Below are 24,276 nucleotides of genomic sequence, written 5' to 3'. Positions count from 1 at the left end.
AGTCTACCCACTGCCTCGAAGAGGAAATTCGTGGTTTATCACAAGCTCAACCGGGGAAACTTCCAGCTTTCCCGGAATCGCCGACGCCACGCCAGACGCGACTAACCAAATATAAACGAAACTGTGCAACCATAACCTGCGATATACCCTGTTGATCTACCACGGTTGTAAAGACCCCCGTCCGATCGCAATGCAGTGCAACTTCGAGAGTTTTGTTTACCCCACAAAGGAACTCAACGGCGACAATATTTATGAGTTCAAGCTGCACGTCGGCGCAAGAGAAGACGAGTATCCTAGTCAGCCCGGCCGAGTTGGGCCTTGAACAAAGATGCGTTTACCTCTACAAAAATGGCTTATAGCCCTTGCCGCAACAATATGCAGCCTAAGTGCAGTGGCAGCGGCTGATCCTCTGGTTTCAAAGGCCGGCGATAAGGCGATTGTTCCAGGATGGCATCTTCAGTCAGTTATGCGCGTCTCGGATGACATGGCTATGCTATCAAAGCCAGGGCTCAACACAACTCACTGGTACCGTGTTGCGGCACGCGGAACAGTCATGGCTGGTCTCATCGAGAATGGCATGTATAACGACACGCATCTGTTCTTTTCCGACAATATGGAGAGTGTGGGAGTCGGGGAGATCTTCCGGCAGCCATGGTTGTACCGAGAAGAGTTTACAATAAACCCATCTGGCGATCAGCACTTCGATTTGATCACTCACGGGATCACCTCGAAAGCTGATATTTATATGAATGGTGCACGCGTCGCATCTAAGGAGGAGCAGCAAGGCTCCTACGATGGACACATATACAACATAACAACTCACATTCAGGAAGGAAACAACTGTCTTCTCATCCGCGCATACCCTACGAATTATGATCGGGATTTTGCACAGAGCTTCGAAGACTGGAATCCCCGCCCCGCAGATAATGGCACGGGCGTGTGGCGCAATGTCGAGATCTCTCAAACTGGCGCAGTCTCCATGTCCCCATTTCGAGTGAATACCGACTTCAAGGATTTCATGACTCCAAACGGAAAGGACGACGTGGGTGTTACACTGACGACTGACTTGGTTAATAAAGAGTCAAGAATCGTTCGCGTCACCCTCGACGGCGCCATACAACCGCCAAACGGCGGCGAGCCAATTCAATTTACCCGAAACTTCAGTCTCATGCCAGGCCAAAAGAAAAAGGCATCTATCAGGGTCAGCGTTGAGAAACCCCAGATCTGGTGGCCTGCTAGCTGGGGCTCACAGCCTCTGTACTCAGCTCATGCCACCATGTTTCTTGATGATGATAGCCAACAAATTTCAGATCGCTCTCGTGCTCTTCGATTTGGAATCAGAAGCGCCCACTCATCTCTCAATTCACACAATGATACCGAATTCATTGTGAACGGATATCCATTCGAAGTTCTAGGAGCAGGCTATGGGCCAGATATTTTCTTGCGATACGATGAAAATCGAGTCCAGACTATCTTTCAGTACATGCTTGATATGGGACTGAACACCGTCCGACTGGAAGGAAAACAGGAGCATCCTGAGCTTTATGAATTAGCTGATCGGATGGGAATGATGATTCTGGCGGGCTGGGAATGCTGCACCAAATGGGAAGGCTGGGAGGTGAGTATATCTATTGAACGAATATAGTTTCATTTACTAATATTTTGCCAGTACAATGATGATGGCACTGGATACAAATGGGAAGATGCCGACTATCCGATCGCTGGCGCTGCAATGCTTCACGAAGCTGAGATGATGCAACCACATCCGTCTATGCTTGGCTTTTTGGTAGGATCAGATTATTGGCCTAACGATCGAGCCACGGAAGTATACAATGACGCTTTAACGAAGATGGATTGGCGCAATCCTATTATTGCATCGGCGAGCAAGCGTGGATATCCAGAGGATCTCGGCCCATCGGGAATGAAAATGGATGGCCCCTATGACTGGGTTCCACCAAATTACTGGTATGGAGACAAATTAGGGGCTGGGTTTGGGTTTGGCTCTGAGCTGGGCTCGGGCGTCGGCACGCCTGAGATGGGAACCCTGAAAAGGTTCATGTCGAACGACGAACTGAAGACTCTTTGGACTGAGCCTGAGGAAGGGTTGTACCATATGTCAAGTGCGGTTTCGTCTTTTTACAATCGGGAGATATACAACAAGGGTATTTACAGTCGTTACGGAAACCCAAAAAGTCTGGAAGACTATATCCTTAAGTGCCAAATGGCAGACTACGAAGCAACTCGCGCTCAATTTGAAGCCTACTCTGCTCACCAAAGTTCTTCTCGTCCTGCGACCGGCGCAATCTACTGGATGTTAAATAGTGCATGGCCTAATTTGCACTGGCAACTATTTGACTACTACCTAAATCCGATGGGCTCATACTTTGGCACTAAGGTTGGATCTCGCATGGAACATGTTGCATATGACTACGAGACCGAAAGTATCTGGCTCATCAACCACTCTATCAAGAGCAAAGGTGATCGTCAGATTTTGGTCGATTTAATTGACGCGAATGGCAAAAAGATTTCCAGCACCAAGCTGAAGACTCACACATTGCCTACCACTTCGAAACAACTTTACTCGGTGAGTGGCATTGACAAGATCAAAGATGTGGCATTCCTGCGGGTTGTCCTCAAAGATGCAAAAGGAGAGCATGAACTCAGTCGCAATGTATACTGGCTTTCGCCCAAGCCTGATGTATTGGATTGGTCAAACTCGACATGGTATCACACTCCCGTGACTAAATATGCAGACCTCACCAAGTTGGAATCATTGGCGCCTGCTACCGTCAAAGTTAAGGTCAAAAGTTCCAAAGTCAAGAGTCGAAATGGTTGGACTCATAGAGAGGTTGAGTTGGAGAATAAGTCTAAAATTCCCGCGGTATTCATGCACCTGAATGCAATCGACTCGAATGGCAATGAAATTGCCCCGGTCATTTGGTCTGACAACTACATCACCTTATGGCCACGTGAGAAGATCAGCCTTGCTCTTCAGTTGGAAGGTGATATACACTCATGGAAATTGGAGCTCTCTGGGCGCAACATAAAGAAACAAACCTTCAAGGGGAAATGATTGCGCGATCCATGGAAGAGTTTCGCTTGTTATATGCTATCTTGCAACTGTTTTGAATGTCAGAGCTCGACAATAGCTGAGGCTTGATTTTCGCTTTGCAAATGATATGGACTAATAGCTTTGAATTCCAGCAATGCACGACCCCAAGCAGTTTAATAGTGGTTGGTTCGCATGTGACTATATGCTACTAAAATAGCCTCTATTTTGTGAAGTAAGTTTTTTTGAGCTTTTTGAAGCTTTTGTTGTCATAGTGTTCCTGGCCTGGGGGAGTGTTAGGACCTAAGGGCTTACTAGGCCTACTACTTAGTTATTCTATGTCCACCATGTTGTTGTTCTAGCTCTGTATGTAACTCTCTCTGGATATAGCACTATATATTGTGATTGAGCTCCTATTACTAAGTATCCCTACTATTAATAGAGCTCTCAGCATCATGCCCACCTGACGAAGACTTTATCAATGAACCATGACGCTCAGAAAGAGCCTAGTACGTAAGAAAAAAAGGGGATAGGTACGCACGTCGATAGGAATTGTAGTCTGTCCTCTGATGAAGCCATATATTCTTCTACTATCCAAGCCAATCCTCAACCTTAGCTTTATCCAACCCCTAGCTACCCTTCATTATCTGTCTGTCTGCCCGTCCATCCATCGGTAACGATGAGCGATATGATGAGATGTAATAAACTTGTCTAAGTAGAGCTATCTCACGGGTTCAACCTAGTAAGCATAAAATAGATTTGACTCATCATTATTCTGGCGGATCTTGCGGTTCGCGCGCTGCAGCCAGATCCTCATAGCCCAGGCACAAGCCGCGCAGGTAATCGAGAATGCGGCGCTGGATGACATGGCGATTGTGTAACGTGGTTCGTCGGAGGATGGCCAGAGGTACTGCTCACGGTTAGGAACAACTCCCTTTTCCGATGAAAAGAGAAGGAAAGAGGGGACATACCGGAGTCCAGATAAATGAGATATTAGCACAGGTGTTGACGATAGCTAGAGCTGAAGCTTTCTTCTCCTTCGTTTGACCGCAGGTACTCGAGACCCAACCGAGGATGATTGAGTTGACTATTCCGGTAAATCAGTAACCAGAGACAAAAGAAAGAAAGTACTCGTCAGTGTAACATACCAGCATAAGTACCAACTGCAAAGACACACATGGCAAAATACCTCGCACCGGTATTGAGAGTCGCACATCCAAGGACGAACCCAAAGATCGCAACCGCCTTCGCAAAGGTGATATGCCATGTTCGCTCGTTCATGCGGCCAGAATTCCAGGACCAGTATACAGAGATGATACCGGCGATGAGATAAGGCGGGCATGTGAGGACTAGAGTAATTGTAGTGTTGAAGCCGAGGGTTTCGACAGCTGTTGGGAAGAAGTTCTTGAAGCCGTTGGCTGCGAGATGCATGTGTTGCATGAAAGCGAATAGCCAGACTCGGGGATCTCTTGCGGCTTCTTTGACACCGCTGAATGTGCTGGTTTGGTGGCGGGCTCCGACGGTGTCAGCGAGGATGCGCTCGTGGGCGAGCTGCCGTTCGTCTTCAGTGAGCCAGCGGGTGTGGAGAGGGTCGTCTGGTAGCACGAAGACGGAGCAGACAGCTACAACGAAGGTTACGGCACCCTGGAGAATGAAGAGCCACTGCCAGCCGGTGATGCCAGCGAGGTCATCCATGCCGTGGAAGATACCGGCAGCAATAAGGCCAGCGAAAGCTGTAGCGAGAATGTTGCCGGTGTAGAGGATGGAAATGCGGGTCGCGATCTCCTTGCGTGTGTAGAAGATCGAGAGCATGTAGAGCGCACCAGGATAGTATGGTGTTTCTGTGACGCCGAGGAAGAAGCGAACTAGCAGAAGGCTGGTGAAGTCCTTAGCTAACGCAGTCAACGCACTAACAATAGCCCATGCGGCCATGGCACCAGCCATGTAGTATGAAGGCCGTAGTCGCGTGATCAACATGTCTATTATAAAGTTAGTGGTTAGACAATGTCAGTCGTTAAGAGACAGACAGACTCACTGCTAGGGACCTGCCCAGCGATATAACCGACAAAGAGAATAGAAACACAGGTCTGGTACTGGGATGAAGAGAGGTTCAGATCTTCCTCAAGATCATTCAACCGTGCCAGAGCGATAGCATTACGATCAAGGTAGTTCAGCCAGTACATCAGCCATAAAATAGGCATAATCCACAAATCGAGCTTGCGGACCAAACGAATCTCAGCAGGATCGGTCTTTTTGGTCGCGCCAGAGTAGTCGACATCCTTCAGCTGCTTCTGCCTTTCTTGGTCGATGGTGTCTTCACGGTGCAAGACACCGGGCTTTTCGTCATCAATCTCCGGGGAGATCTTGTTTCCAGTCATGGCGGTGAGATTGTTTGAAGAAGGAGACTGTCAGTAGGATATAGTGCGACTGCAGCTTGAATTGATCCTTCATCTTGTCCGGCCTGGCAGGTGGTTTTATATGATTTCGCCTCTGTGGTGGGCCTGGTAGTTTCACAGCATAGCGCGTGGAAAGCTGGCTTACCCCGGACATATCACCCCGCATCCTGCCAACGTAGGCCTTATTAGATCAGCCTACCTGAGTTTTAACTCAAGAGCCAAGCCAGATAACGGAGACCCAATGAACAGCATTGACGGGCCCAGTCTTGCAATGCCCAGCATCTAGCAAGTACAACGAGTCAGGATTCCGAAGCGATGTAGGCGAAATAGGTCTCCAAGAAAGAGGAGAAACCTCAAGTCGAAGGTTAAAAGACAAGAAAACCAAGAGCTCTTGAAATCTGTATGGCCGAGGACTGGTCGATATCCAGTTTCCAAGAGAGCACAGCCTCGCAATCCGTGCTTGGCTAGCAGCCAGTTCGAATGAAGCGGCAAACGGACAGGACATGTCCGTGAATGGGAAGTAAACTCCGTCAACAGGCTATCTCTGGCTTGGTCCCCTATTTAATTAACTTTGCATTCTTTTGTGGCTACGTGCCAGATGTGCCCGGTGTCTTGGACCCATGATTATACGATATTGCCAAGCTGAGACGGTATCTTGCGGGATATTATTGTCTTTGAATTTTGTTGATATATCGCCTTATTCTCGGATTGCCTTCAAACGTGTTCTCTGGTTGATGCGCTTGGCATGGAGAACAGAAGGTTCGAGCCTTTGGAAAATCTCCGCACTTTTAAAGCCAAGACGCCCACCGGATCTCCTCAACGAGACGAAAGTTCGCACCCTGTGCGGAGCACCGCCAGCCTGAAAGCCACCCATTTGGGGACAGATAGTACACTGTAAATATCTCTATGAGCAAGATAATTACTTGAACTATCAGCCGCAGAGAGATGATAAGCCCGTGCGGTATACCAACACCCAGCAAACAAAAAAGCTAATAGTGGAGCAGAGCGCTGGGCTGGCTATAGAAAATGGGAGAATGTTTCCTCTGCAATTTGTCTGGCATCGATTGCGTTCCATCTACTTTCGGTCGATTGGCTCGCCAAAGCTTTCTCATCCTCGACAAATGCTATGTAGAGCTGATCTTGAAGATCATTTCTATCTTGGTGCCCCACATGCTGCTGAAGTGGCCCCTTTACCCAGGGTGATGCCGAATAGGTATAGATTTCAACTTCCCCATCCAGAACGCCTGCGGATAATAGGCCAGTGGCACTCCAGCGTTCACCGCATCGGAAAGTTATTTCAACATCAGGGTAACCATTTCAATGAAGCACCAAGATGTAATAGCCCCAACTGTCTCGAAATCAATATCACACGATGAATAGATAAAACGACAATCTCGCTCATCGATACAACCATCTTCAATGCTGAAAAAAAACTGATTTCGGCGACAGTAATCTATGACTGGAGCGAGCCAAGTGGCTAAGAAGATCCATCCTGAGAGGCTCTTGCAGACGGAAAATCAACTCTTCGAAGCAATCAGGCGAGACGCTTCGCTAGATAGAAGATTTTGGTCCACATACAGATATCTTAAAGAAGAGAAGCTTGTCAGTGGGCCAAGATACTGATCAGAGGATAAGCCAGTGAGTGGAGCAAGGTACTGATCGGTGTCAACATCTTTGGTGTCCATACACTCATCAAACTCCCAAGAAGCAATAGTATCATCATCAAAAAAAACGTAATCGTTATCACAAGGAATGCTTTAACACGAGTCTCTCAAGGCTGTCCCTAGAAGAGTGAAGAGCCTGGGTGATCTGGGCTGGACTGAAGTGGGTTCCTTTTCGAACCCTATAAATTGCAGCTTCAGTGTAATCAAAAGACCGCAGATATCGGCTATTCTCGAAAAGTTTGTGGATAGCTACATAGGTAAGATGGCTCTCCATAAAGCTGATGACACGGGGGCTCAGCCTACCTGGTAACTAAAGAGCCTTGTCCTGGTAGAGGCCATGTAAACAGATAGACAGCAACGCTGCACTAAGCATGAACGGCCGCAATTGGCATAGCTTATTTCTTTTCTTTGAGCCACTGCTAAAATTTCTGCCTTGAACGGTCTGAAGGCATGGGAATATGGCATTCTGAAGTGGTCTGAAGGTATTCTTGTCAACTGGAATGGCAAGAGTGCATATATTTGGAGCTTCAGCGAGTATTGAATCGAATAGATAAGCAATTTGGGTGGCGTCAGGGATATCGTGGGGAAATTTGGCGATTCTGATAATGCGAATTGCCCCATAAAAAGACGGTTGTTCTTTGAGAGCATTCCCAAATGCTTGCAGTCGGACCAATGTTTTTTTAAGTCACGACTTGATTGAAATTTCCTGAAAAGGAGGGGTTGCGTTCAAGCTCGAAAACACTGGGAGACGCAACAAAGTAATTTGAAACGGCTGGCAATTGCTATCAAGCAAATTGCTTCGGCTGCCTCAGCTGGCTCATCAAGTATACGCTAGAAGCTATATGATCAGCCAAACACATTAGGCACCTGGACATCATTTTGTTGCATAATAGTATACATTATCACTCAAAATATTATACTATATGTGCGACAATCTCACTTGAAGATGCCCTTGGATACTAAGTATAAAGTACCAACACCAGTAGCTACATGGATTGCTTGCGCAATGGGAAATGCGTAAAAATGCTATGATGAAGCGAATTTTTCATACCTCGCTAACTTCAGAACGATCGCTCTCATATCACTCGAAAGAAATGTCTGAAAATGAGCAAATCCCATTGAGTTCAGACACATCGGCAATTCGACTATTTTTCACTCTTAATCTCCTTTTCCGGCGTCTTAGTTTCTCCCTTCATTTTCAGCTCTTCCTCCGTTGGCTTGCGTGCCCACACTCGTCGACTGTATCTTGTTAGCACTCATGCATAAAATGAGACACTGAAACATACACATATTGATATGCGTGAATACTCGGGTCCGACAACTCCTTCCGGACAGTAGCAAGAAAAACATAAACCTCTTCCTTACTCCACGGCTCTGGCGCTCCGAATTTGGTGAGAAGCCACATGGCATAACCTTCCAGGCCAGAGGTCCAAACAAGATAGTTAATCTGGCCCGCTTCCTTCAGGAGCTGATTCTTAGCCCATGGACCCAAGGGTACCTTATAAACGTGCTCGTGTACATCAACAAAGCCTGCCTTCTCGATAGCAGATTTCATGGTTTTCTGGGTGGTAAGTGGACGGCCAGCTCGCTCACCGCACGCAATCATGTCTTTGCCCCAGCTGGAAAGTTGATGCTCTGGCTTCAGAGATCCATCGTCGCTGTGTAGATTGATATCAAATTCCAGTTGCTCAATCCAGCCGCCAGGATTAAGGCCCCTGGGCAATATGTCAGTACATTCCGGTATTATTAGGAGGTTGTAGTTAATGGAGATTGGATTTACTTGTAGCAGCGATCATATGCCAGGGACCAGCCGGCATCATCAAACGCACCAAGGAGAATACGAAGATGAATATAATCGAATGGTTCTCTCCACGTCCATTCGCGGAGGATATCGTCGACTTCAAGGACGCAATTTGGGGGCATCCAAGAGACAGGCGGAGGAAAGATATCAACGCCGCGAACGGTTGCTATATTTATCAGAATCGCGAAAGAGAATGCTGAGGAGCAGACACATAATTACCTGAAGGATAGCTATCTGCCATGTCACTATTGAAAATATGGTTAGATGTGTCTCATTGGCCTTGTGATGTATGATTTTTGACCTACATTGCCCATGATCCCCTACCCGTACCGATATCGAGAATGTGCTGTTGGCTGAGTCAGTATATATCGAATAAAAATAATTGACTAGAGCAACCTTAGGATTCTTGATGGGTGCTCGGTGCAGTGGGTCCTTCTGCTGGTGGTCTAAAACTAGACACAATATGTGCCTAGACTTGTCAATAACGAATACTAGAGCTAAGATAGGGTGTGACGATTGATTTACCCATTTTCCAAGGATTCAAATTGTTGTTCATCAGCAGGACTCCTGGAATTTGGTCAATATGAATTTGAGAAATTTATCAAGGAGCGTCGACATGGTACTTACCAATAGTCATCTTCTTTCATGGCCTGGTATCTGCTCTTGGTTCATTATAGGAGCTTCTTGATGTCGTGAATGCGGAGTCTAACCTTCGGCCATTTTCTATTCTGCCTTTGGAAATTGCTGAAGCAATAGAAGTGGTCTCACTAACTGAATGTCAGGGGAAAGTGTCAACAGATAATTCTGATTTAGACCCACGAATTGAAATCCTCTGGACTATAGCCCTCATTTAAAGTATAGTAATCGGGATCCTGGCAGCATAAGATTCGGCTCCAAAGTGGTGATTAGAAATGATCACCTACTACAGCGATGTCGTCTGCCATTTTGAAAGGCAATGGAATTGCTTCGTAGTGGGGAGTGAGAGGAAACAAATTGGACGGGAGGACGGCTGGACGGGAGGGGGGGCTCCTAAAACCAGAACTAAAACTAGGCTCGGCTGGGCGCATTCGACAACGCCCAGACCAAGCTGAGAAGTTGTTTGGGATTTGTTGGAGCGAAGGGACTAAAGATTTAGTTCCAGAACTAGTTCGGAGTTTCATAAAGGGTTCCAAGGTTATTGGCCGGATTTCACAGGAAGCGGGCCAAAATTATAGAGCCATGCTACTATGCTCCACCCGTCTTGCAGAACAATGTATTACTCGTACATGGGGCAAAGGACAGGAGCCTAGCAGGGATTTAAACCGAGCTACGTATGTTAGAGCCGACCTTTGCGAAGAGTCGGACCATAGAAAGATGGAAACAAGAAACCTCCTGACTGAAATGTGTCTTTTATTCGATGTATCTTTCACCTGAATACGAGTCATGCTAAGTACGAAGCAGACCAGCAAGCTGACCAGCAAGCAAACCAAATACAGGAATATAAGTAATATTGGCCTTATTCTATTCGTGGATCTCTTATCAACCGAAGGCCGATCAATAAAGAAGCGAAGGAAAGGGACGGGAATAAGGTCAAAACGTCATGTGCGATCAATTTGAATTCCCCACTGACTCCTATGAACTCTAATCCAGTGCAATGCAACGCGAGTCATAAAAAGACAGTCGTTAATTCCGTAATAAAATCAAGTGGGTAGAGCTGTGTTCTGCAGCAAGCCTAGAATCTGTGACATCTTTGTACCGGAATACTCGATTCCAAGAACAGAATGGCTTTTCGGGTCCTCCGAATAAAACGTGTGCAAACTTCGGCCTGGCATGTCGGATAAAGTGGGCGACTTATGAATATCTGGAAAAGAAAGTAATTCCTTTGTCGGATCTGTCGCCCATAAATAGTAAAGCGAGATTGTCTTCAACGCAGTGAAGTCTTGACTTAGTTGCTTGAGAACGGCAGCCCAGTTATTGTCCGGGAGGGACACATGGTATAATGTAAGCGCAGTAAGATTCTCTCGCAACCCACCGAGGATTCTCATCAAATCTGGAACTCTGATAGAAGTCCTGAATAAAGCCAGTTCCTGCAATTTGGGGAATGCGGCTGTTTCGGCGAGCTCGTGCATGAACTCACACGCCAGATCCTGAGACCCCAGATTCAAGAGGAGAGTCGTGAGGTTTGGGGCACTGAGTACCAGCTCAAGCAGAAATCCAAAGTTATCCAGCGTCAAATATTGTTCCAGCGATAGTTTCTGCAAATTTGACCAAACGATCTTAAACTGTGGTTGTCGGTAGAGCATCTTCGGTATTCGCCGCATATCCATAATCAAGGTCCGTGAATGTTTATTCGCGTAGATGAGGTGAAATGATGAGACAGGCAGTCGGGCATCCACGACCAGCGCGAAGAACACTGCGACTGCATCTGTGACGGTGACGTGGTTCATGTCGGGGTGACCCTCTGGGTATCGGCAAAAAATATAGAACGAGCGACAGTTGGTGAGATACTTGACCAAGTTATCTCGCAGACGGCGTATTTCATCAACTTCTAACGGGGCGGACAGTGGACCCCAAGGATGACGATCCCAAATAAGGCCGCGACCGACGCCGTTCTGAAGCATGAATGCCAACCCGTGAACGTATGGTCGCAAGGCTGCATTTTGTGACAGCGCGTTGATTCGAACAAGACTTTCCTCTGATAAATCGGTTTTGATCGAAGAGAAGAATTTGCGAGCGAAGTGATGGAATGTCTTCGTCTGGAGGTCGCGACAGACGAGGCGGAGTGCGAGTAAGCTCTGACTTTCTGTGTGATCGGCGATGAGTTCAACAAGTTCAACAGCGAGGGTGGGGAAGAGAGGTATATTATTGGGCCTCATATTGACAAGAAGTCTACCCAGAAGCCAAGGTAGATTTTATGGAGATATGTATGGGACAAAAAGAGCTTCATAGCATGATATTGCGGAGAGACAGCTCAAGTCATGATGAAAGTGGAGCTGTGGAGCTTCCCCAGATTTGAATCAAAGAGGATTCCCCGTCACTACCCCTCACTTGTCACTTGGCTTCTCCGAAAGAAGTCCTGCGGAGCTGTCCGGAATGAAATCGGCGGGCGATGATGGGCTGCCGGGGTCGAGTGGGGAGGGGCTGGACCTATAGCATGCAGATGATGAGGGGATACCTTAGGAAACAGGATGCTACAGCGTTGCATGAACGTGTCTAGGACAGATGTTTTGAATTTAAAATTAATTATAATGATAATATTTACAGCTGTTCTTGAAAACACCTGCTTGCTATACAACCTTGGGGTAAAGTTCACCAAGGTGACAGAAAGACTGCCTGTGAAACCCGAAATCAACAAGTCACGCTCCTAGTGCTCCAGAATATCCGAGAAATTCTTCCACATCGCGCATCTTTCGATCTGCGACTTAGGAACCATTTCCATCTCAGTTTTGTTGGTCTGGAGCTTTAACCTTTGTCCGGTACCGTTCCCCCAATTTTCCCACTCGGGCGCATCTTGGTTTCTCAGGGTGTTTGGGTTCAGCGTCTTGATAAAGCTGAGGTAGTAGTCCATGGTGATGGGGACGATCTTCGAGTTGGTGTTTGCGAAAGATAAAGAAGGCGCACTGGTTTGTCCCAGGCCGAAGATGGCAGGTAGATCGAGGACATGAGGAACACCTTTGCCTTGGCTGATCTCCGTCTTATCTCGCACATTGAAACGATAGTTCCAGACCTTTTCGGAGGAGAAATACTTTGACATGCTAGCTGTCATCATATTCCCGGGGCAGGTGAAGGTCGACTCGCCATATGCCGCAGCAGCAGAGGGGAAATATGCCGCATGCTTGGGAAGAGGATCCATCAATGGGTAAGCCTTATTGATTGCTTTTAGTTGAGTGTCGTTGAGTTTTGGGTAATTGTTCTTTATGAACTGCGATACTTCGTCTGCACTGGTCGCATTGTACGCAAAGTCCGTTCCTTCGTTGGTATCATCCGTAACGATAAGTGGAACATGGATGATCTTGTCCTGCTCAAAAGAGCTATACAAGAGATCACTGACAAGACCGCCATCGTACACGGGCAGGAAATACCATAGTGGTGCCGGGGTATCGCTTCCGTTAGGAAATGGCGATGCGACGTCGTATTTCTGAATGCTGTCGATATCGACCGATCGAAGACAAGAAAGAACATTATCTGAATCATCACAGTCGAGCTGCTTCGCAAGGCGCTCATACTGAAATTCCATATCTGCGACCGTTCGCTGTGTTGGCCAGAAGGTGGATTCGGCCACTGCGCCAACGAACAGATTCTTGTTCTCACCACCGTAGGCAGCTAGATGAAGCGCGACTGAACCAGCACCGGCGGAATCACCATGAATAACCACATGATCGGGGTTTCCACCAAATATGTGAATATACTTCTGCACCCAGAGAAGCGCCTTCCGCTGGTCAAGCAGGCCGGCGTTGAGATCGCCATTCTGGCGGACCTCTTCACTAGCAAGAAATCCGAGGACGCCGACGCGATAATTGAAGTTCACGAAGACGATATCCTGTCCAGAGTTTTCCACAACCTCACTGCCGTTGAAATTGGCGTTGGCATCGTCTCCATACCCGCCTCCTTGAATGAAGAACCACACGGGCAGACTTGAATTTGACGACGCATGCTTAGGTTTGAAGACGTTGATGAACAAGCAGTCCTCGGATTTTGAATCACTGACCGACTGTCCTACTCCGACGCAAATGGGGCCAGTCTGCTCCTCAGTTAGCAAAAATGTGCATTAACAACGACGAGGGGCGAAAAGGAAAAGGATAGCAAGTGAAGATCTTACTTCGGATGCATCTTGAACATCAGAAGAGTGTTCCGGGTCTTCTGGAGCTCTAAAACGAAGGTCATCTAGGGGTGGCTTCGCAAATCGCATGCCCAGATACTGATCCACGTCATTGTATAATGAGCTCCCTTGATAGCGCGCGTACCCAAGGTCAACAATAGCTGACTTGGGCAGCGGGTGCGAAGAAGTGAGAACTCCGGCCACGACGCCGGCAATGACCAGCAACACCATAAACACAGACATGATATATGTGCAAATATGTGACCTAAACTTGGGAAAAAGAGAACCAAATCAGCTCAGTCTTGACCCCCGGGAAACAAAAAAGGGCCCAGTTCGTCGCCTTAAACGCAGGCATAATTATGTAAGGGGCGAGAGTTCCGAGGAACAGCCGAGCCCAATTCATCTCCTGCCTGGTCTCCAACGTAGAAAAATCTGGAGGCATTGGGATTTCTTGGAAGACTTACCTGAGATGATATCTAGTGCTCATCCATATCCCGGAATACCCGGGTTTGGCCTTGATACTCATGAATTCGCGCTTCTCCCAACATTTGCGTCCAAACCCGGGCTCTTTCCATTCGTCCGTAGGTGGATAGGGCGATTTATCGAAAAGGACGCGATAGGTGTATAAATTGTGGCCGCTGTCCCATCTTTTCTTTGATATGGCTTTTCCGAGATGAACAATAAAGGTCTTTGAAGCAAACGCTACGTCATGCAGCTGACGCTCGTTCAATATCCGACCGGCACCGTGATCCGACGATACGAATTCTTCCAATTCATTGTTATTCTTAATTTTAATCTCAATCGTGAGCTTTGACACTCCTTTTCTCCGTTTGATCGATTTTTCATCGAGACATGTCGGGTCTAGAGCTCGCCAGTTGAATTCGGCTGTGAAGGGTGTTTGCTCGATATAATGCCATAACTGCGGGCATGAGCAAAAAAAAGCAAATTGTCAATAGTAGCATAGCAGTGACTTACTTCTCCGGTACCCTCTTTGCGAAAAAGGATTTTGTTATCGCCATCTTTGGCATTCCAATAATCGGCCGTGAGAATGTCCAGCACGGTTTGGGGCCAGGCCGTCATAATCCACCACCAGCCTCTCACATCACAATCCAAACGAATATCTAGGATTCAGAGCTCAGCTTGATTTTCTAAGCCTATACAGAGTAGGGGGTGCCGTTTTTCAATAGTGATTGATCGCCGCGTGGGCGTGGGTGCAGTTGACAAGTGTTGTCGGTCGCACGCGGGCGATCTTAGCCTCGTTTGTCAAGCCACAATGGAGTCGATTGACGCAATCATTGAAAGCCTTCGCCAAGACAGGTTTCGGGCGAAATTAAGACTTCACCGCCATCATTTCTCGATCTTGATGTGGCAAGAATCGGTTTTATAATGATTCAGAGTAATGCTTTGAAGTAAAGTTCAAGTTGATAAATTCAAGTTATCTTGTTATTTCCCAGGCTGAACGCATCTAGTACTAATGAAATAATAATGTACAATTTCGTGGCTCGTCAAGACTCGTCAGAAAAATATATTTAATAGACATGATGGTGATGACTTCCGCGACCATCAGTACCATGCATACGTCGAGTGCCAGCAGCCTAAAAATATGAAAGATGATTAGAGACAGAGTTCAAAAAAGTGTCAAGAATACTGGAATTGTCATAGACATACCTTCACGCCAGGGCGATGGGTCAAGCTACCCTTCAATTTCAACATCGCACCGGAAACTTTGTCGCCGAATGTCACCTTCCGGCGATGATGATGCTGAGGCCTGGAAGCACCCCAGCGACGACTGGTTGTGTTATGCGCGGAAGGACCGTGATGCGCGGAAGGACCGTGATGCGTGGAAGGACCATGGCGAGTTGTTGTAGTCTTTGTCTTCACAGTCTTGCTTTTCGCATTAGGGCCGCGGAGACGAGTCAGGAGACTAGGCTTGGAGGAACGAGTGGTAGTTGTAGCTGGGCGACGACGATGGAACATTGTGAAGGATGATTGAGAATAATAGGAGTATTCAAGGTTGGAATTGCTTTGTATAGATAACGATCGCAATTTATTGGTATGGATATTCAGGTTTGATATTTTGGATGGGGTAACTATCAAGTGGAATGCAATTTCAATTTATACAAAAATCAAACAACTTGTTGCGATCTAACTTGGACAACCTGATAGCATCACAACGTATGCCAAGTGGCATATCATTCTCTAGATTGGAAGTGACAGGCCCTAAATTTGGTGGCGCTAAGACCGGCACGTCATCCGTGAAAGGATCGGCGCTAAGTCGCCTCTGCGAGGTGGCAGCGGGATGAGACTGCCCTATCAGCATCAAATTTATATCTGGCATGCGCCTGGAATCGTCATGCCTTGCAGGGGTGCATTTACTGCCATGTAGCTGATATGAAATTTGATAGGGCGGACATATCAAGTGGAGGTGATGTCATGGCAACCTTCTGACCGACAACCTTGAAGCTATATCCGTATATGTTGTCCCTTTAAGAGTTGAAATTACGCCTGAGTCGTCATCTCGACCGGGGATGTGCAAGTTTTCCCATGAAAGACAAGCACCTCAGCAATGATGTCAAGGAATGCTGGTTGCGCCGCCCGTCAGACTTTCGAACCCACTGGCCAAGAGAAATCCAAGGCAACAACATGCTTAGAAGATATTATGGTAAAAGCGGAGGAGTTGCTTTAGAGACATCATTCAAAGTTGCTAAGTAAAAAGTTGGTGGTATAATTGAAAGGAACCACCGGGAATGCGCTATACTTAGAATCCCTTCTTCAGCCACTGGGTCTGCGAGTTGCAGTACCCAAGCAGCCCAGACAAACCCCACTCGACCCCAAGGCCACTCTGCTTGTGTCCACCGAAAGGCGCGTTGGGTTGAACATCGAAGTGAGAGTTGACCCAAACCACTCCGGACTGCAACTGATCCGCAATACGGGTGCCCCGTTCGAAGTCCTTACTCCAAACCGAGGCACCGAGACCAGTTTCTAGGGCATTGGCCTTTGCGATAACGTCATCCTCATCCGACCACTTCATGACGGGCAGAATAGGCGCGAACGGCTCTTCTTGTACAACACGTGAAGACTCGGGCGGGTTGTCGATGATGGTTGGGTGGATAAAGTATCCCTTTGAATCCTCGATGGAACCGCCTAGCACGGCCTTCAGCTTGTCGCTTGAGATGGAGCTGAAGAGATCCTTGGCCTTCTCATATTGCATTTTATTTTGAACTGGGCCGAAAAAGGTATCAGCCTCCGTGCCGTCGCCGACCTTGAGCGTCTTGACGAAGGCGACTAGCTTCTCAAGGAATTCATCATAAATTTTCTCATGGACATAAAGGCGCTTGATCATCATGCAAATTTGCGAGCTGCAAAGATATGATAGGATTCCGATCTGAAAAAAAGTTAGCCTTCAAAGACGCTCAGTTATTGTCGAGGCAGTATTCTTACCTTTGGGATGATAGCGTCAATATCAACATCGTCGCAAAGAATACAGGGGTCATTTCCACCCAGCTCAAGGGTAACTCGCTTGAGAGTCTTCGCGCAACTAGCCATCACTCGCTTACCAGTGGCAATTGATCCGGTGAACGAGATCTTGTCAATGCCGGCATGCTCTGTGATCATCGGACCGAGACTATCATCACCACTAAGGACCTGTACCACACCAGGTGGAAAGAACTGTGTGGCTAGCTCAACCAATTTAAGATCACAGTAAGGAGTGAAGGGCGAGGGCTTCACAATAATGGTGTTTCCGGTATACAAAGCCGGGGCGATCTTTCCTATCGCAAGAAGCACGGGGAAGTTCCAGGGAACAATAGCACCACAAACACCAAGGGGAGTATAGCGCTGAATGATCTTGCGCTCTTCGGTTTCCTCGATGGTATTGATGGGGATCTCAAGGGCAGTAAGTCCGCGAATCCAAGTGCCTGCCATGCCGACCTCCACAGTAGACTGAGACAGGGGCTTGCCTTGCTCCATCGTCAGCGTCTTGGCAAAGTCATCCACATTGGCGTCAATGGCATCTGCATATGCATGCAGAGCTTTGCGACGCTCCTCAAAGGAAGTTTTGGACCATGTCTTGAAAGCATCTCTAGCTGCTTTGACGGCCTTGTCAAGGTCTTCTTGTGTGGAGACGGGGACCTCGGGATTGGGCCGAGACGTTGCGGGGTTAATGCTGTGTCGAGTTGTAGCGGTGGAGGAGAGCTGATTGTTAATCACATTTTGGAATATCTAGAATTGTCAGTCGAGGCACGATGAGCTTGTATACACTAAAAGCGAGTAGAAGCAAGCTTACGGTAAAATCCAGTGGCTTCGCGTTGGAGCTCATCTTGACAAATTCGGTGAGAATTTTTCGCTGTGGAAGAGAAATAAGATGATGAGAAAAAGATGAAACGAAGAAGAGAGGGGTCAATATATAGCGTGGACTAGGCCCCCCATGTGTAGTAGTCTTGTCTTGGGTTGGTCATGCCATGCCACAAAGACTCGGAGCTCCGAGTCTAGCTCACAGTCAGCTCTTCTGCCGATGAGAGATCCCTTGATTGTAGATCCAACAATAATTATGCTCCTATTGGACAGAAAGCTCGGACCGAAATTCATCGGAAGAGCCTCGGAGGAGTCTGCTGTGGGATTCGTAGAATTTGCTCTCTGCAAAATCTCAACTATCGGGCAGTGAATACTGTGGTGGAGAGCTGATCATTGCGGAGAGAAGGAGACTTACGCAGAAACAGACTTCAAACCCCGCAAACTCAGTTTTATTCGGATCCATAAACCGGCATGTAAGCTGATACGGGACCTTCTACCGGCAGCTCTAAAATGTAATTGTTGGCAGCTTAGATCATCTTCATCGATGCTACGAGTTGTGTAGCGGGAATTATTTAGAGACAGGGATCATAACTGTCTTATTATACACTACGGCAGTCCTAACTACCCTTTTTTTGGTACATCACATCAAATCATCAAAGCGTCAAGTCATCAAAACTATTCGACCGGCCAGCGGCCTTTCATGTTGCGAGACAAACCAGCCCTTTCGACCACCTCGCGGCTGCGTTTCTTTGCCTCTTCCACAATCTCATCCTCATTCATGGTAAGCAACTTGCCGTTCTGGACAAGTATTTTACCATCAACCACGACAACATCAACATCGCGCCCGGTAGCAGTGTAAACCACTGCACTAGCAGCGTTGTGCCATGGCTGAGTGTGAATACCACGAACATCAATTGCCACAAAATCTGCTTTCTTTCCGACCTCCAGACTGCCAATCTTGTCATCAAGTCCCAGAGCTTTGGCACCATTAATGGTCGCCATCTCCAGAACCGACTCAGCAGGCACAGCAGTTGGATCATAAGATATGCTCTTGTGAATAATGGCAGCCAGCTTCATCTCCTGTAGTAGATCACAGGTATTGTTGCAAGGCGCACCATCGGTTCCAAGACCAATGTTCACACCCGCCTGCTGTAGATCGGGGACGCGGCAAATTCCCGAAGCCAGCTTGGCGTTGGAAGTCGGGCAATGAGCGACGTGAGTTCCCGAGCCGGAGAGTAGCTTGATATCGGAGTCATCCAAGTGGACCATGTGCACGAGAACAGTGCTTGGACTAAGCAGACCGACCGAGTCGCAGTAAGACATCGGCGTGTGCGACACGGAAGAGAAGAACTCTCGGTCAGCTTTGACCTCGGCGCAGTGCATGGTGACAGGGATTCCCTTCTCTCGGGAAAGAGCCGTCATTTCCTTGTAGAGGCCATCGGAAACACTAGGGAACAAATTAGCAGGATGTCTGTAGCACTCAGAAAAGCAAATCATACCCCCCGGGAGTCCTAGCCCCGAACCAAACTCGGATACGGTCATTCGCAGCTCCATTCCATTTCTCCCACATCTTGAGCGTACCAAGTAGTGAGGTCTCGCGATTCTCCACCAGACCGGGGTGCATTGCCCAAGCATCGTCTTTGGCGTACTTGGCAATGTCCATGACAATTTTACCCAAGCAGCCACGAATACCAGATTCGTCAACCGCGCGCGCAAGACCGTCAAAGCCATACCGATCAGCGAACTGGAGAAAATGTTAGCCCTAGCAAACATCAACTAGGCAAAGTTATACTCACCATACTCTCTAGGAAACAAGTAGTCCCGGATTTCAGCATCTCGCCGATACTCAGTCTAGCAGCCGCATATCCATCTGCCTCGGTGAAATTGCCCTGAAGCACCCAGATGCGCTCACAGAGCCACGAAACAAGCTCGAGGTCATCTGCAGTACCACGCAGCAAGGTCTGCGCAGTATGCATATGAGTCGAGATCAAACCGGGAATAATGATACGACCCGAAAGGTCAAGTTCCTCATCGGCCGAGTAGCGCTCCTTGAGCACGGCAGTCTTGCCAATATCCGCGATGGTATCATTCTTCACATAGATAGCACCGTCATCAATGATGCGACGAGTGCCATCGACCGTGATGATGGTGGCATGCGTATAAAGCATGGTAAGGAGGGATTTCCAATGAATTGGTTGAAACAAGTGGGTCTTATGATTTATCCAGCCTCAGGTTGGATGGTGCTCTCAAGTCAGGGGTTGTTGAGGGACGTTTAATACCACAATCGATGCCTATCTGATCGACTATGCATTTACAAAACGTGGTTAGCGTTCGTAAGCTCCATCCCACACCATCAACCCCTCTTTTTCATACCTGGGTGTTTTAAGGACGGAAACCGGCGACCCCCACAAGAGCCCACACACAATAGGAGGGGCAGATGGGGCGTCTTGATAAGAAATGCGGATGAGTGCGGATTTTAAGATGAATAAAATAGAAACCAGAAATCCATATCGCCGATGCCCGCTATGAGGCTAGAAATATGATAGCACACTTATGCGAGTAAAAGCTGTTAATTTATCTTTCGTCACACGGTCATGTCTATCCCATGGCAAGTCTATTTAATGCATCAATGTGTAGAAATTCTCATAATGCTACAGATATGTTCGCAGATATTCACCCAGAGCCATAATGGCCATTGCTTGACCGTACGGCATCGATGTGAGGGGGATATCCTTATAGAACTGCAAGTTGGGACCCATGCCCGTGCCGAAGCTAGTGTTGAGTAGCTCACCACTCGGGTCGATATCCTTCAACACAGCTTGGATGGCCCTCTCCGCAACAGATGTGTACTTCGAGCTGATATAGCGCTTCCTGACGGCCTTGAGGATACCGTAGGCAAACCCTGCGGTCGCGGATGCCTCTAAGTATGAATCGGGGTGGTCAAGCAGAGTGTGGAAACCGCCCGACTCAGCCTGAACGCGCGCCAGAGCCTCAACTTGCGCATCCAGTGTCTCGATCAGGTGAAGACGGATTGGATCAGTTGGCTCGAGATCCAGCAGCTCAATAATCTCGGGAATAACAATGGTAATCCAACTATTTCCCCGGGCCCATCGCGCATCCGCAAAATTATGTCCACCATCCTCGAATGTCCATCCATGGAACCAGAGTCCTGTCTTTGTGTCGAAAAGGTATTTGATGTGGGTGAGGAACTGCTTCTTCGCTTCGGCGACATAGTGTGGTCGGTTCAACAATTTGCCGATCTTTGCGAGAGGCATAACTGTCATCATAAGAGTATCGTCCCAGAGCTGCTGATTGTGATCGGCGAGATAGGTGACATGCTGCATGCCGCCGTATTTGGTACGTGGAAGGTCGTACATGGCCCAATCAGCCCATGACTCGAGCCAAGGGAGGTAGGTGACATTTCCAGTCTTCTCATAGACATAAGCAAGAGTAAGGAATGGAGACATGGTGTTGATGTTCTTCGTTGTGCCTTCTGCGAAGCGCCCGGCAAACCAATCCTCGATGATCTTCAACAAGTTCTCATCGCCAGTCATTTCATAGTATTTCCAGACACCATATAGACCGATACCGTGAGTCCACTCCCACCCGTGCCAGGACTTCGTATCAATAATGCGACCGTCCGCAAGGGGCATGAGGAATTTTCCGGACTCATCTTTGATGTTGACGAGATTGTTGATAACCAGGTTGACAACCCGATGAATTTCGGTTGCGGGGGCCTTTGATGCTGCCATATTGGACCGTGTCACAAAAGAACTAGCGAGCGAAATTTAGCAAGCAATTTTTTGCAAGTCGCGACAAATTTCAAGCGTCGCTCCTAGCAATAAGTATTTGCCCCGCCGTGATTTGCGGAAGAATTGCTATCACGCGCCTCCACAATCCCCGCGCGAGCCAAGGCGGGCTCGGGGTAGCATATACCGAAAGACTTGACTAGCTCGCCTGGACCCAAGCTTACTCGTGTGAACCGGTGTTGGCGCCTTTTAACTAACGCTAATGAGCTGAAGGTTGGGATAAGCGAGGCCCGTTGCGTGAAAGTGCTCGGTTGATTGCTTCCCCGGACTCTCCCCCAACGTGGGGCGATTCTTTGACATCCAATCCCTCACGTCGCCCCATCCAATACAACCGAAAGGTAGCTGGGGAACTCTTTCCGCTGCCAAGAATCCCTCGGGGGCGGGATATAGTGCCTTCATTGGGGTGATTGGTTGATCGGGTAGGATGGCTGTTTGATGGCTTGATAGGAATGCGCGCACTGGCACATGCAGGCTGCTTTTGAGTGTCACCACGGTTAAATTGGGGGGGAAATTCTGTTGTCTCCGGCGTGCTTGAAGCTTGGCGATGTTTTTTTATAAGGATAATCGGTGACCCCAGGATTCCGCTCCTCCCCCCTTGTGAACACTCATAGCACTTTTATTTACCCTTTTAACTTGTTGCTGTCTGCGAATATGGGTCAGAGCAGACCTCCATCGCAGGATGGAAATGATGGTATCGAGGCAGTGGATGCCCAGCAAACGTCGATCGAGCTACAACAGAAAGACAAGCAGGATGTGAAGGCCAAAGAGGACATTTCGCATGTCGAACGTGTTTTATCACCCACCGATGACGATGATCTGAGGAAAGAAGACATGGACTTCGACCGTGTCGATAAGGAAATTCAGATGTATGTTGGCCGGGGCGCAGTCGAGATCGATGAAGCCACCAACGCACGCCTGAAGAAGTTGATTGATCGCCGCGTGCTGGTCATCATGATCCTGACTTATTTCCTCCAAGCACTGGATAAGGGAACCATGTCTTTCGCCTCGATCATGGGAATCAAGGAGGATGCAGGTCTTGAGAATGGTCAAAAGGTTTGTGCATTGGAGACTTGATCTGGATTGAACATAGCTCACGCAATTGTCTTAGTATTCCTGGCTTACGACCTGTATCTACATCGCTGTCCTGGTTGTCGAGTACCCCACCAATTGGATTATCCAACGTGTTCCTATTGCCAAATATCTTGGAATCAACATCTGCATCTGGGGTGCAATTCTAGCCATGCATGCTGCCTGCCACAACTTTGCCGGGCTGGTCGTCGTGCGTACGTTGCTGGGTATTTTCGAGGCATGCTGCCAGCCCACCTTCGTCCTTCTTTCGTCCATGTGGTACAAACGTGAAGAGCAAGCGGCTACCGTCACTTACTGGTATGTACTAACACAATGTGCGTTTTGGGACTATGTGATACTAATATAGTATTGAATAGGTATATGATGAACGGTGCCCAGCAGATTGTTGGCGGTCTCCTCGCTTATTGCTTTACCCTCATCGGAGGCGACAAGGTCATCAAGTCATGGCAAGCGATCTTTCTCACTTACGGATGCATATCTGTGCTTTGGGGCCTCTTTGTTATCTGGTGGATGCCCGATTCACCCATGAGGGCTAAGTGCTTCAGCGAAGAGGATAAGCACCTCATGGTTGAGCGCATTCGTTCAAACCAGACCGGTCTCCAGAACAGAAAATTTCGATCTTACCAGATGTGGGAAGCCTTTAAGGACCCCCAGACATGGTGCTACTGCAGTGTCCAACTTTTCACCACCCTCCCAACCAGCGGTCTTGGTGCATTTGCCGGTATTATTATGACCAGCTTCAACTTCACAACCCTTCAGAGCCAATTGCTCGCGATGGTTCTAGGTGCCTACATCATCGTCGTCTTGTTGACCTCTGCGTGGCTCGTTAAGAAGTATAAGCAGAATCTTCTTGTTATGCTGGGCTTTGTCATTCCATCTTATATCGGAACCATTGTCCTTATGACAGTCCCGAACACGACTCTGGCAACCAAGGCTGGCTTGCTTTTCAGTTACTATATCACGCTTTCTTTCTGGTCTGCGCAGACTCTCACTTTGTCTATGGTCTCTCGCAATATCGCTGGCCAGACCAAGAAGGCTACCGTGGTTGCTATGACATTTATCTCCTGGGCCGCTGGAAATGCGATTGGTCCTCAGGTCTTCCTTGACTGGGACGCCCCGCGGTATCACATTGCCTGGAGTGTCCATCTGGCCTGCTATGCCTGCATGACTGCTGCGGTGATTTTCCTGCGATTCTACCTTATCAGGCAGAACAAGAAGAAGGATGAGGCTCTTGCCGCCCAGGGGCTGTCTGCATCCGACCCAAATCTCATTCATGCCTTTGAGGATAAGACGGACCAGGAGAACAGCAACTTCCGTTACGTGTTCTAGGCGATAATTATAATCTTTGTTAGTTAATTGGGCTCGATTGGATGATCA

At 48.0% G+C, this 24,276-nt stretch overlaps 12 protein-coding genes across 12 annotated transcripts; 2 read left to right on the top strand and 10 right to left on the bottom strand.

The window, feature by feature from the left end:
- Positions 1–328: 328 nt before the first annotated feature.
- On the top strand, positions 329–3,073 carry N7481_007133 (putative glycosyl hydrolase; the record flags this gene model as incomplete). Its single annotated transcript, XM_057266352.1, has 2 exons — positions 329–1,618; positions 1,670–3,073. The coding sequence occupies 2 exons, from the start codon at positions 329–331 to the stop codon at positions 3,071–3,073; spliced, it is 2,694 nt and encodes an 897-aa protein (XP_057120553.1).
- A 715-nt stretch (positions 3,074–3,788) lies between these two features.
- N7481_007132 (putative MFS transporter) lies at positions 3,789–5,427 on the bottom strand (the record flags this gene model as incomplete). Its single annotated transcript, XM_057266351.1, has 4 exons — positions 3,789–3,959; positions 4,021–4,136; positions 4,198–5,028; positions 5,085–5,427. The coding sequence occupies 4 exons, from the start codon at positions 5,425–5,427 to the stop codon at positions 3,789–3,791; spliced, it is 1,461 nt and encodes a 486-aa protein (XP_057120552.1).
- Positions 5,428–8,254: 2,827 nt separating this feature from the next.
- On the bottom strand, positions 8,255–9,547 carry N7481_007131 (class I SAM-dependent methyltransferase; the record flags this gene model as incomplete). The annotated part of the gene is made up of 8 exons (XM_057266350.1): positions 8,255–8,348; positions 8,396–8,824; positions 8,890–9,106; positions 9,130–9,155; positions 9,216–9,256; positions 9,307–9,401; positions 9,436–9,477; positions 9,538–9,547. The coding sequence occupies 8 exons, from the start codon at positions 9,545–9,547 to the stop codon at positions 8,255–8,257; spliced, it is 954 nt and encodes a 317-aa protein (XP_057120551.1).
- Positions 9,548–9,553: 6 nt separating this feature from the next.
- N7481_007130 (uncharacterized protein) lies at positions 9,554–9,854 on the bottom strand (the record flags this gene model as incomplete). Its single annotated transcript, XM_057266349.1, has 3 exons — positions 9,554–9,677; positions 9,730–9,782; positions 9,834–9,854. 3 exons carry the CDS (start codon positions 9,852–9,854, stop codon positions 9,554–9,556), a joined length of 198 nt encoding a protein of 65 aa, XP_057120550.1.
- A 735-nt stretch (positions 9,855–10,589) lies between these two features.
- Positions 10,590–11,765, bottom strand: N7481_007129 (uncharacterized protein; the record flags this gene model as incomplete). Its single annotated transcript, XM_057266348.1, has 1 exon — positions 10,590–11,765. The coding sequence occupies one exon, from the start codon at positions 11,763–11,765 to the stop codon at positions 10,590–10,592; it is 1,176 nt and encodes a 391-aa protein (XP_057120549.1).
- Positions 11,766–12,253: 488 nt separating this feature from the next.
- On the bottom strand, positions 12,254–13,951 carry N7481_007128 (putative carboxylesterase; the record flags this gene model as incomplete). The annotated part of the gene is made up of 2 exons (XM_057266347.1): positions 12,254–13,630; positions 13,709–13,951. The coding sequence occupies 2 exons, from the start codon at positions 13,949–13,951 to the stop codon at positions 12,254–12,256; spliced, it is 1,620 nt and encodes a 539-aa protein (XP_057120548.1).
- A 98-nt stretch (positions 13,952–14,049) lies between these two features.
- Positions 14,050–14,788, bottom strand: N7481_007127 (uncharacterized protein; the record flags this gene model as incomplete). The annotated part of the gene is made up of 3 exons (XM_057266346.1): positions 14,050–14,140; positions 14,173–14,627; positions 14,684–14,788. 3 exons carry the CDS (start codon positions 14,786–14,788, stop codon positions 14,050–14,052), a joined length of 651 nt encoding a protein of 216 aa, XP_057120547.1.
- A 449-nt stretch (positions 14,789–15,237) lies between these two features.
- On the bottom strand, positions 15,238–15,685 carry N7481_007126 (uncharacterized protein; the record flags this gene model as incomplete). The annotated part of the gene is made up of 2 exons (XM_057266345.1): positions 15,238–15,303; positions 15,377–15,685. The coding sequence occupies 2 exons, from the start codon at positions 15,683–15,685 to the stop codon at positions 15,238–15,240; spliced, it is 375 nt and encodes a 124-aa protein (XP_057120546.1).
- A 781-nt stretch (positions 15,686–16,466) lies between these two features.
- N7481_007125 (aldehyde dehydrogenase family protein) lies at positions 16,467–18,026 on the bottom strand (the record flags this gene model as incomplete). The annotated part of the gene is made up of 3 exons (XM_057266344.1): positions 16,467–17,093; positions 17,150–17,929; positions 17,994–18,026. 3 exons carry the CDS (start codon positions 18,024–18,026, stop codon positions 16,467–16,469), a joined length of 1,440 nt encoding a protein of 479 aa, XP_057120545.1.
- Positions 18,027–18,676: 650 nt separating this feature from the next.
- Positions 18,677–20,169, bottom strand: N7481_007124 (amidohydrolase; the record flags this gene model as incomplete). Its single annotated transcript, XM_057266343.1, has 3 exons — positions 18,677–19,448; positions 19,501–19,745; positions 19,798–20,169. The coding sequence occupies 3 exons, from the start codon at positions 20,167–20,169 to the stop codon at positions 18,677–18,679; spliced, it is 1,389 nt and encodes a 462-aa protein (XP_057120544.1).
- A 483-nt stretch (positions 20,170–20,652) lies between these two features.
- N7481_007123 (glycoside hydrolase family 88/105 protein) lies at positions 20,653–21,753 on the bottom strand (the record flags this gene model as incomplete). The annotated part of the gene is made up of 1 exon (XM_057266342.1): positions 20,653–21,753. The coding sequence occupies one exon, from the start codon at positions 21,751–21,753 to the stop codon at positions 20,653–20,655; it is 1,101 nt and encodes a 366-aa protein (XP_057120543.1).
- A 708-nt stretch (positions 21,754–22,461) lies between these two features.
- Positions 22,462–24,228, top strand: N7481_007122 (uncharacterized protein; the record flags this gene model as incomplete). The annotated part of the gene is made up of 3 exons (XM_057266341.1): positions 22,462–22,863; positions 22,919–23,196; positions 23,256–24,228. 3 exons carry the CDS (start codon positions 22,462–22,464, stop codon positions 24,226–24,228), a joined length of 1,653 nt encoding a protein of 550 aa, XP_057120542.1.
- Positions 24,229–24,276: the final 48 nt, after the last annotated feature.

Source organism: Penicillium waksmanii (assembly GCF_028829765.1).
Source record: "Penicillium waksmanii strain IBT 27052 chromosome Unknown utg000007l:1.0-4314555.0:1.0-4317578.0, whole genome shotgun sequence".
Classification (NCBI taxonomy): domain Eukaryota; kingdom Fungi; phylum Ascomycota; class Eurotiomycetes; order Eurotiales; family Aspergillaceae; genus Penicillium; species Penicillium waksmanii.
This window is presented reverse-complemented; position numbering and strand designations above follow the sequence as displayed.